This window comes from Euprymna scolopes, chromosome 35, assembly GCF_053919585.1.
Source record: "Euprymna scolopes isolate OS-2025 chromosome 35, ASM5391958v1, whole genome shotgun sequence".
Taxonomy (NCBI): domain Eukaryota; kingdom Metazoa; phylum Mollusca; class Cephalopoda; order Sepiida; family Sepiolidae; genus Euprymna; species Euprymna scolopes.
The window spans coordinates 64,709,758-64,722,257 of NC_136516.1; the positions used below are offsets into that span (position 1 = coordinate 64,709,758).

A 12,500-nucleotide genomic window follows, 5' to 3' on the forward strand; every position below is an offset into this window, starting at 1 on the left:
TTTTCTATGTGGCTTTTCCTGGTTAGCTTACTGTCCAGGATTACCCCTAACAGCCTTGCCTCCTGCGAAAGTTTCAATTTCTGTCCACTCAGAAAAAAGGTCACCAAGTTGGCAATTCCTTTTATATGTAAACAAGACCATTTCTGTTTTACGGCTACTGAATTCTAATTCATTTCGATTAGAAAATTTATTAGGAATATTTAATGCCATTTTGGCAATGCGTCTGACCAATGATGCTTTTGAACCCGCGACCAGTACTGCGATGTCATCAGCATCAGCCTGGGCATAAATATTCCTATTTTTAAACTCCTTTAAATAAGGATTCAGCATACAGTTCAATAGTAAAGGTGATAAAATCCCACTTTAGGGGTTTAATTTAACTACTTCCCTTTTAACAGTTGCCCTCATTAGTTCTACTTGAACTGTTCTGTGCCTCACCATATACTCAATCCATCGGATGAGTACTGGTGGCACATTGAGTTCTCATAGCGACTTGAACATACACATATACATATATATATATATATATATATATATATATATATACATACATACATACATATATACATATACATATATATATATACATACATGCATATGCATACATACATACATATATATATATATACATACATATATATATATATACATATATGCATACATGTATATATACATATATATACACATACATATATACACATACATATACACACACATATATATACACATATATATATATACATGCATACATATATATACATACATATATATACATACATATATATACATACATACATATATATATACATACATATACATATATACATACATATATATACATACATATATATACATATATATACATACATATATATACATATATATACATATTTATATATATATACATACATACATATATATAAACATACATATGCATAAACATCTTCTTCTTCTTCTTCTTCTTCTTCTTGCTCGTCCGTCGGAATCGACGATGACCAAGGTATCAATCAATTCGGCGTCAGGGGTTTGTGGGTCCTGAGATGGCTGATGAGGCCAATCTGTGCTCGGCAGACTCTTCCACACTCTGGACACGTGAAGGCGGTATCGGCAGGCTGTGAACAGGCAGCTCTCTCCTTCCTCCTCTTGCGCTTCTGCTGGTCGTGTGTCATGCGTTGATCCTCTGCCCTGTCGGCTCCTAGGCTGATGACGCAACGCCAGGCCGAACGTTTAGCAGCGCGACTCTCCCAAGACTGGGGGCTGATGTCAAAGTCTTTTAGGGACGTTCTCAGACAGTCTTTATATCGTTTCTTTTGGCCCCCTGCATTCCGCTTTCCCTGGCTGAGTTCCCCATAGAAAAGTTGTTTGGGGATTCGGCTGTCGTGCATGCGATAGACATGGCCTGCCCACCGGAGCTGGGTTTTGCGGATTATGGTGGTGATGGTATGGAGCCGCACGCGCTTCAAGACTTCTGTGTCAGGAATTCTGTCTTGCCAGCGGATGTTGAGAAGATTACGGAGGCATCTGAGGTGGAAGCCATTCAACTGTTTTTCATGTCTTTTATATGGCGTCCAAGTTTCGCAGGCGTAGAGTAGGGTTGTCAGGACGACCGCTCGGTATACTTTCAGTTTGGTTGCGAGTGTAATGCCTCTCCTCTTCCACACATTGTCTCTAAGTCTTCCAAATGCACTGCTCGCTGTGGAGATCCTATGGTTAACCTCAATGTCAATGTTGGCGGTGCGGGAGAGGGTGCTGCCAAGGTAGGTGAATACATAAACATACATATACATAAACATACATATACATACATATATATATACATATATATACATACATATATATATGCATACATATATATACATACATATATACATATATATATGCATACATATGTACATATATATATGCATACATATATGCATACATATATACATATATATACATATGTATATGATAATTGCAACGTCTTGTCAGACGAGTCCAACTCAGTCAGACACTTAAAGTCCATGAGCCCAAAAATGACTTTTTTTTTCGTCCTTCGGTGAATTTCACACGTTCAAGCAAACATCACACTGAAGACGGTCATTGAGATCAATTATTACATGCTCCCAGCATTTCAAGTCTCCGCACGTCACAACTTTTCCATCGGCACAGGACCACTTATATAAACAAATGTCTGCGGGAGTATCTATAAACAGATGATGTTACAGAATCTTAGCTTTGTACGAGAGCTAAGTCTCTCTCTCGGTTCAAAATATTGAGATCCAGCAACAAGCAAGAGCAAGATAGCCTGCAACAAGTTAACCTGCAGACCAGCTTAATGCGGTTACTGGTCTCCCGCTTTATGATTTTTTAAATCAGAGATTTGCTTCTCTTAGAAAGGTTGCCTTCACCATGGCTTACAGGAGTCCTCTCCATCCCAACACACACATACATACACACAAACCCACGCTGTACAAGTTGGCCGTTGACCCCGAAAAAGGTTCATTTGCCCTTTAGAAGGTCTTGTTTTTACTCGTTCAGGGAGACTAGCCATCCTCCCCCCAAACAAGTCTGGTGGGGGTACCAGTTTAGTCGCCGGTGACCCGACCATAAAGTAGGTAGTACTGGGTTACATGGTACAAGTAGCATATGGCATGACCTGACAACATATATATATATATATATATATATACACACATATATATATACACATATATATACACAAAAATATATATACATATATATATACATACATTCATATACATATATATATATACATACATATATATGCATACATATACATATATATATATGCATACATATACATATATATATAGATACATAGACATCTATACATACATATGTACACACATATATATACATATATATACACATATATATACATATATATACATATATATATATACACATATATATGCATATATACACATATATACATACATATACACATATATACATACATATATATATACACACATATACATACATAGATACACAGATAAATATATATATATACATACATGCATATATACTTACATATATACACATACATATATATACATATATATATACATATGCATACATACGTATATATACATATTAATATATATATACATGTATATACGTATAATTATTTTGAAGGACGATTTTAAAAGAAATACGAGACAGAGAGAGAAAAAAAGGAAAGAGAAAGAAGTGAAAAGAAAATAAAGGGGCAGAGATCGACAATAATTAAGTTTTTAAGTTTAAACTACATTAGATTGTAGCGTGTGTGGGGGGGTTAATAAATTCAGCTAGGCGTGGGTGAAGATATAGTAATATAGGGAGGGGGAGGTGGAGATAAAAGGAAGGGGCAAGGGGAGGAGAGGGAATTTCAGTTTTGGATTTTAAGATTTGGCTGTTTATTAAGATTGTTTAGCTGTAAACTGGAGTATATGAATTGATGGGAGGGAGAGAGAGAGGGAGGGAGAGAGAAAGGGTTAGTGTGTGTTTCACATACGTTTGGCAAGGGTTCATTTTCGAATACATTGTGTATTCACTCTTAACTGCCTAAAATAAGTCATTGTCGAATGTACGTTTGGACTTACCGTGGCCACTGCGAGTGTTCGAGAATTAATCCTTGAAAAACGTATGTGAAACGCACACTAACCCTTTCTCTCTCTCTCTCCCTCACATCAATTCATATACTCCAGTGTATAGGTAAGCAATCTTAATAAAAACAGCCAAATCTTAAAACTCAAAAGTTGAAATTCCTCCCCTCTCCTCCCCTTACCCTTCCCTTTTATCTTCCTCTCTCCCCTACCCATATCACTATATCTTCACCCACGCCTAGCTGAATTTACTACCCCCACACACGCTACAATCTAATGTATTTTAAACTTCAAAACTTAATTATTGTCGATCTCCGCCCCCTTATTTTCTCTTCCCTTTTTTCTCTCTCTCGTAAATCGTTCTTCCAAATAATGATAGGCATTTCTCTAAGGTATGACGAGGCTGCTGGATCATAAATATCGTCTGGCAACCGAAACATATGTAACTGAACAGATAAAACGGTAATAAAAATAAAACGCATATTTGCTCTGCAATAGTATTGAGCACTCTCTTCAGGTTTTACTAATTACCATTTTTGCGATATATATATATATATATATATATATATATATATATATATATATATAACTTGAGTTCCTTCAGCCGTAATCGAAACCGAAACCGAAACTTATGATGAATTCTTGGTCAAATTATTTATGACAAGAAATGGAATTAAACGATCCGGATATAAGCGTGATATAGAAAATAACGCACGCTATCGTATTAATATATACATTTTTAAGGGATTGGTGTGCGCGCGTCAGTAATATGTATGCACTCGGTGACATTTTTTAACTATTTAAATTGTTACCATGAATCACGAATTATTCATGGTGAATAATATTAATTTTATTTTTATGTACACGTTACCATTAACTGAAATGTCACCAATTTTCATTGCTTAATATGTCAATATACCCATTTTCATTGCTTAATATGTCAATATACCCAGCAAGGAAAAATACACTAAAATTTAAAATTAATGCTATATTTAATACTTTACACTAGTCCGTGATCCATAATTGAATAAGTTATTATTGTAATAGAAAATATTTTTCCATTTATCAGATATAAATATGGAAAACAAAATAGAATAGACTCAGGCTTAGTTTCGAAAGGAGTGCTATTACATGTACCTTCTCTCATTGGTCACCTTCCTCTCCCGATCTGAACCCGCTTGCTTACTTCGTTTGGTCATACGTCGAGAACATCACCAACATGACCTTCCACAACACCAAAGCCAGCCTGATCGCCGCCATCAGCCGACTTCTCGCCGGCGCTTGTGGAAAAGGCATGCTCCCAGTTCCGGAACTGTATCGAGGCGATGATTGAGGCTAGAGGCAACTACATTGAATAGATGTAAGATCTACTACATAATCAAGTCACATGAATTAGTTATTTTTTTAATAAAATTTTAAAATAAAGCTGTAGTGTTGACTTTATGTTGACGCTTTTACCGTTCCATGCTGTATATATATATATATATATATATATATATATATATATATATATATATATATATATATATATATATATATATATATATATACCTTTCTAATATACTAGCAGTTCAGCCCGGCTTTGCTCGGGCCCTATGTACTGTTCATAAGCATATGTATATATACATTAAAATGTTTGACTCCTGTCCATGTAACCTACATCTAAAATTTCAAGCGTTTAGATCCAAAATTGGCGGAGGAGTTTGGTAGAATCTGCAAAGGTCAACTCTTTCAACTTTGACCTCTGGACAGCCAAATTTTTGCACAAAAACCGATTAAAAAGCTTGATGCATGTTTGAATATCCTTTATGTCAAATATCAAAGTTTTAGATTCAAAATTGGCTGATTAGTTTGTAGAGACCGCAAAGGTCAAATCTTTTGAACTTTGACCCCTTGGCAGCCAACATTTCGGCCAAAAACCGATTAAAAAGCCTACCTCTGAATACACTTTATGTAACATTTCAAATGTTTAGACCAAAAATTGGCTGAGTAATTTGGTAGAGACCGCAGAGATAAAATTTCTTTGACTCCAATTTTGACCACTTAATATTTATTGTTTTGATCCATGTCCAAGTAACCTACACCTAAAATTTCAAGTGTTTAGACCCAAAATTGGCAGAGGAGTTTGGTAGAGTTTTCAAAGGTAAAATTGTTGAACTTTGACCTTTTGGCAACCAAATTTCCGGCCGAAAACCGATTAAATGATTTTCCCATATTTCAACACCCCTATGTCAAATCCCGAGTCTGTAGACTGAAAATTGACAGAGTAGTTTTGTGGGGAAATGTACATACACAGACACACACACAGACAGGCAATTTTACTTTTATATATATATATATATATATATATATATTGTGTACAGAAAGTTGTTAGTTGAGACAGGTCATTGGTACCGTCGGTTTCAAGCCCGATAATAAGGCCCGTTTAAGGTATCCTTATCGAGCTCTCTTCAGCCAATATTCGTCTATATATATATATATATATATATATATATATATATTCGTCTATATATATATATATATATTCGTCTATATATATATATATATATATATATATATTTTTCTTTTAATTTTTTATTTTATCTTATGGGTTCCTATTTATTTTTTATTTTGCTTTTCCGACTTTTTTTTCTGTCGGGTTCTTATGTTACATATGCAAGCAGAGATGCTATCCATTTTATTTATATAATTTATTTATGACACTTTATATACGAGAGTAATTCGACAATTTATTGGCACATAAATTTTCTAAATCTTTAGAGTTATTTACTAATTCCAACAAAATATTACATTATTTCGTAAGCATGTCGATGAAATATTGTACTTATTTTCAGATCAATATTACTTGGGATGTTACAGAGATGAATCACATCGAAAATTACCGAAATCGATGGGACAGATTGGCAGCGTGAAAGAATGCGTTAAGAAATGCAAAAATGCTGGCTATGCATATGGTGGATTACAGGTAGGTGTATTCACGTTTTATATGAATTTCATCAAAAATTACTTAATTATTATAATAAATACTACTACTACTACTACTACTGCTATTGCTAATAATAAAAATAATGAAAACACAGCAAATAGTCATGACTTCTACATTAATAGTAATTACCCAAATAAAAATAAGGTCGGTAATAAAGGAGAAAATGTGATTGCAAAATTACTTTTTAGGAAAAGCCATAACTAATTATACCACAACATTTACACATTAAAGGTAAACTGGCGAAAACATTATATGAGAAAAAGCTGTAGAGTTTAAATGTTTAAACAAAAGATATAGTACTATTATAAAACAATTATGTTGAATTTAAAGAAAGCGGAGGGTCACGTATAGTGGAACAGAAAATCTCAATGCAGGGCAAAAGATGTAGATAACATGTCGGCGCGAAACTAAAAAAAATCAGTTTCGCAAATAAAAAAAAAAATATTTGTCGAAGCACAACAGCGACTTCAATAAAAATTATTTGGGGATGACTGAAACACTAATCTTCTATATTCGTATGAATTTGTTTATTTGTGTGTTGATATTCAGATTAAAACCTTCTTATTTATTTATTCAAAAAGAAAATACAACTTTCTTATATATGGATCGTGGAATTGCATTCACTAGAAAAAGATCTAGCTAATTTGCATATTTTTTAAACATTCATTTTAATTAATTCCCCATTTGCTTGTTTTTTTCGGTTTTCTTATGGGATGATCATCTTTAGTTAACTATTACGTGTAATTATAGTCATGCGGATATTATACATGGTTTATACTCGCGTTATATTTGCGTAAAAAAGTTATAGTAAACAAACCGCTTTCTATATATATATATATATATATATATATATATATATATATATATATGTGTGTGTGTGTGTGTATAAAAATTGCCAAAGAAAGCTCCTCTGCCAGTTTTTGGTGTACAGACATGAAGCTTAATATATAGGGTATTCGAACCCATGCGAAAATTTATGTTTTGGTTTCAACCAGAGGAAATTGGTACAAAAGTGTGAAAATTAAACGACCAACGACGGCATTACGAATATTCATAATAGCGATTGGTTCATGTTTTCATTTTTAGCCTTGCAACTAACATGTCTTCTTAGCTCAGGCATTAACGTCAAAGGAATAAGTAAATCGCAAGCTAAATGTTTTGGTGTTGATTCATTTTTTTAACTTTTAAAACATTATTATATATTGGGCCAAATATAATATGATAAATATGGAATTTTCATTAATCAAAATGTCACATTTGAACGTATTTTACGAACGGGCAATGCGACTGGTTCTAGTGCATTATGTAGTCAAAGTTAAAAAACATATACAGTAGAAACCCGGGATACGGCATTAAAAGTTAGTAACAAATTGTAACACAGTATATAATACACATGTATACAATCTAATAAATTTAAAAATAACACCCTAAGGCGGAGCAAATGCCGTAATCAGGAGCCGGAAAACGTATTTCACATCGTAACCTGAAAAAAACCGTATCATAGGGCCACTGTACAGTGCTAAACACCAAAAAAATTAAAGAAATCTAAAATAAAGAAAATTAATAATGAGTCCACCATACGAAAATATATTTGTGTTATTGGATCAAATTAGGGTCGTCTTAGTTTGTTCAACTTGAAAATTTTTTTTAAATCCGAGGGTAAGAGACATAGAACGGAAAATAAACAATGCATACCGGTGACGTAATATATTAAAGAACTTTGGTTCATTAGATGTTAGACTATGAATTTATTAGCTTAAAAAAACCCCAAAAAAACAAAAAACAAAAAAAAAACAACCGTAAAACAAAAATCAATAAAATAAATCTGACAATTTTCTAGGAAATAAAATACAAACCTTTCTGTGCAACTTTCTTTCCATACGTTTGTTTTATACTGTACATATGTATCAATCTTTTTATAGTATTCAACCCAGTGTTTCTGTGGCAATAAATATAAATTATCTGCTCAAGTAACTAACTGTGATATGATGTGTAAAAATGGCGTCGATATTTGTGGAGGAGTTTGGGCCAACTCGATTTACTCTACTGGTAAGTAAAACGCAATTAACCTATTAAACCCTATTATTCGTATTGCAACTTTAACACTTTAGGCATGTGTAAGTTTTTAATAGGCATTCTTTAGAAAGTTTAATAGATGATTCGTTTTAAACTTTAATAGAGAGTTCGTTATACATAATCCTGATTGAGCACTCGGATTTAAAAGAAATCGTATAGTTTGGGCCAACTCAATTTACTCTACTGGTCAGTAAAACGCAATTAACTTATTAAATACTATTATGCTTATTGCAGTTTTCATACTATTAGATATGTACAAATTTGAAAAAATATTTATAATGTGTAAGTTTTGAAATATTATTTGTTCTTGTTGTAATACAAGTTCCGAAAGAATATTTTTATATAGAAGTTTTAAAAGACGTTTGATACAAACACGTTTGCAATTCAGATTTTTAAGGCGGAGAAAAATGGACTAATATTGTATTTAAAATAAAGTCATACATTTTAACTCTCTTCTTTTCGCATTACTTTTAAGTTAACCGCATTTGTATGAATTTTCAAATATCACAAGGTAATTTGAGGCTGGGGTTCGATTTGTACGATTGGCCGATCAGTCACCTCCAGACTGATGATTGCGCAAAAATGAGCGTGGAAATATGCATAATTAAACATAATTATCTCATTTAAAAGCGTATTGGTGTATGCAATTTGAAATTTAAAAAAAAACTTAGAAATGTGTTCAGAAACACCCATTACAAATAGTTGAATAGTAGACATCTAATATATATATATATATATATATATATATATATATATATATATATATATATATATATATATATTGATGTGCAGTTTGCTTGAAGCATTGTGTGGATATTGTCGCAGACATAACAAGTAAGACATTTACCTAATACAACTGAATAAATATATGTATATATATAAACATATGTGTATGTACTTATTGATTTGTAAATCGCCACTTGTTCTCCTCTACTTTTACCAACAACGACAATATTTCATTCCTCGCATTGTGACAGCCTTCTAAATCTTTACTACACACACACTCACATTATATATATATGTATGTATATATATATATATATATATATATATATATATATATATATATATATATATATATATATCAGAATCCTGTGTCATCGAGTGTTACAAAATATTTTAGCCAGGTAATGATATATAAGACAATCCCAGCCAAAAAGAGAATAGCTCAATATACTTGATAGATCAAATTGTATTTATAGTTTTTTGTTTAATTTTCATTCAGAAAAATATTTTTCCAAGCGGAAATTTTTTTGAATGGACACAAAATGCAAATCAGAGTTTTCCTTAACCCAATGATTTTCGATGTAGACTCATCTCCCCAGAGAAAAAAGGTCATTAGCATTAAATTTATTACAACAAGTAATTATAAGTTATAATTGTACTAATTTGCGAAATACTGCATACATGTTTATACAGATTATATATGTATATATTTTTTAATTTTACAGCAGGTCTGAAAGAACTTGAAGGTAAATATACCAATTGAGTTTTCTGTTATAATGCGATATTATACAGGGTAAGTCCCTAATGTGTTGAAATTGAATTAAGCAAAAACCTATGTGATGATTAAATATATGCTATTGCTATTATCGACACAATTTACTTCTAATGAAACCGTTTCGTAAATTAGTCCGAATTTAATTTATTTTACCTACTAATTGGTGATTTGGTTTCGTAAATAATTTAATAATGAAAAATTTTATGAAGAAATTGTTTTAAAACTTCTGTTAAATATCACATTTTCTTTTTGTTTAATGCAAATAGGTTATAAACGCATAGTTTAAGCAAAATAAATTGGTTTGGACAATTTCTCAATGACATTTCTTTACAATAATTTTGTATTAATAATGATAACAAGTATACTAGTAAATGTTTTATTTACTTTGTATAGAGTGTGAGTATGAGAACAGAAAACGTTTCATTCATCTATTTCAAACTAAAATACATGTTAAATAACTAAATACACGAAGGATGGATTTTTGAAAATATAAAAATAAATGAACCGTTCATTATCATTTAATGATAAAAGTTTTCAAAATGTAATGAGGACAAGATAGAAATATGCCAATAGATGTTGACATGACATCTCGACTCCCCTGTTAAAAGAGGAAGTTTTAAAAGTCAGAATTTTAGACTTTTCGATGAGTCCTTAGATGCGAATGAGTAGAGTAAGCGAGAGTTGTGAACAGAAGGAGTAGACGGAAGCTTATCCTTTCGCTCGTCACTCTAGTAAAGAACTGGTTATCCTAACATGTTGGATACTAGGGCATCAATAACTGGAGTGAGTTTTCGACAGTTTCAAATATTTTAATAAGCTCAAAAACAGTTGCTAAAATATAATCGAGAGAGTTTTATCCGGTTTATAAAAAATCTTGGTGAAAAATTAATTTAACTATTTGTAATTTAAAAAAAACTTACAATAAATTTATATAAATCGATATTCGCAGATCAATATTATATCGGATGCTTCAAAGACGACAGGAGTCGCAAATTACCCACATACGTTGGATCTCCTAACAGTGTAATGGACTGTATAAAGAAATGCAGGAAATCAGGATATCCCTATGCTGGGACACAGGTAGGTAAAGAATTTTTGGATATATATTAAAATATACGCTGAATAACATGATTATATATTTTGTAAATATTTACATTTAGATAGTTAGTACATACAAGATGTCTTATGAATAGATCATTATATATATATATATTTGCAAACGAGGTGATAAAGATGACAAGTTTTTGTGAATATTAATATTTAGGAGGTCCACACACCTGCAGCACAAAGCGTTTTACCTTAACAAATAAACAGATCATTACAAACTATAGCATATATATATATATATATATATATATATATATATGTATATATATATATGTATATATATATGTATGTATGTATGTATATATGTATGTATATATATACGTAAGCCGTGGTGAAGGCAACCTTTCTAGGAGAAGCAAATCTCTGATTTAAAAAACAAAGCGGGAGACCAGTACCCGCATTAAGCTGGTCTACAGTTTAATTTGTTGCTGGCTATCTTGCTCTTGCTTGTTGCTGGATCTCAACATTTTGAACTGAGAGGGAGACTTAGCTGTCGTACAAAGCTAAGACTCTGTAACATCATCTTTGTATAGATACTCCCTCGGGCATTTGGGCTCATGGATTTTAAATGTCTGAGGGAGTGGCACTCGTCTGACAAGACGTTGCAATCATCATGTATATATATGTATATATATATATCTGTATATATGAATATATATGTATATATATATATATATCTATGTATATATGTATATATATATTTTTTTACACAGTGATCACCACTTATCAAGGCCCGGAAGCCACTCAGGGATAAGGGTTATTCCAAGTACATTACGTTAGTGTGGAGATTTGATGAAGTGTTTACTTAAGGGGGCGGTTCATTAGGAATTTATTAACGTTGGACATGAACACATCCAAGTTGTAGTCCGGTGGGAAGCAGGCATACGGAACAGAGATCCACAGACGTGCAGTTCTAAGAAAGAAGCTTTGTTCATGGAATCCACGTTTTGATTTAGGCACAGCTATAGAGTGGGGAAATATTTCACAGTGGATTTAGCTAGACGGGTGTTTTTCGTAAAAGTTTGGCGAGGGGGACCAGAGATTGGAGTTCAGACGAGTACCTACCATGGAAATAACGATAAAACAAGGATAGGCTCGCAACGTCTCTTCTGTGGGAGAGAGCTTGAAGGGTAGAGAACAGGGCATCCCCCACTAAGCCACGAAGTCTATTTTGTACTATGTCAAGGAAGGATAGGCTGTTTTTAGCAGCTCCTGCCCAGATATATGTATATATGTATAT

The 12,500-nt window shown here is 32.4% G+C and overlaps 1 protein-coding gene across 1 annotated transcript in view; it reads left to right on the plus strand.

The window, feature by feature from the left end:
- The window catches only part of LOC145259645 (uncharacterized), a 195,932-nt gene that overhangs the window by 146,707 nt on the left and 36,725 nt on the right, over positions 1-12,500 (plus strand). Inside the window, exons 7-9 of the mRNA XM_080117302.1 lie at positions 6,425-6,555; positions 8,499-8,625; positions 11,103-11,233. Of these exons, the coding sequence (XP_079973428.1) occupies positions 6,425-6,555; positions 8,499-8,625; positions 11,103-11,233 (389 nt within the window). The remainder of the gene's footprint in view (positions 1-6,424; positions 6,556-8,498; positions 8,626-11,102; positions 11,234-12,500) is intronic.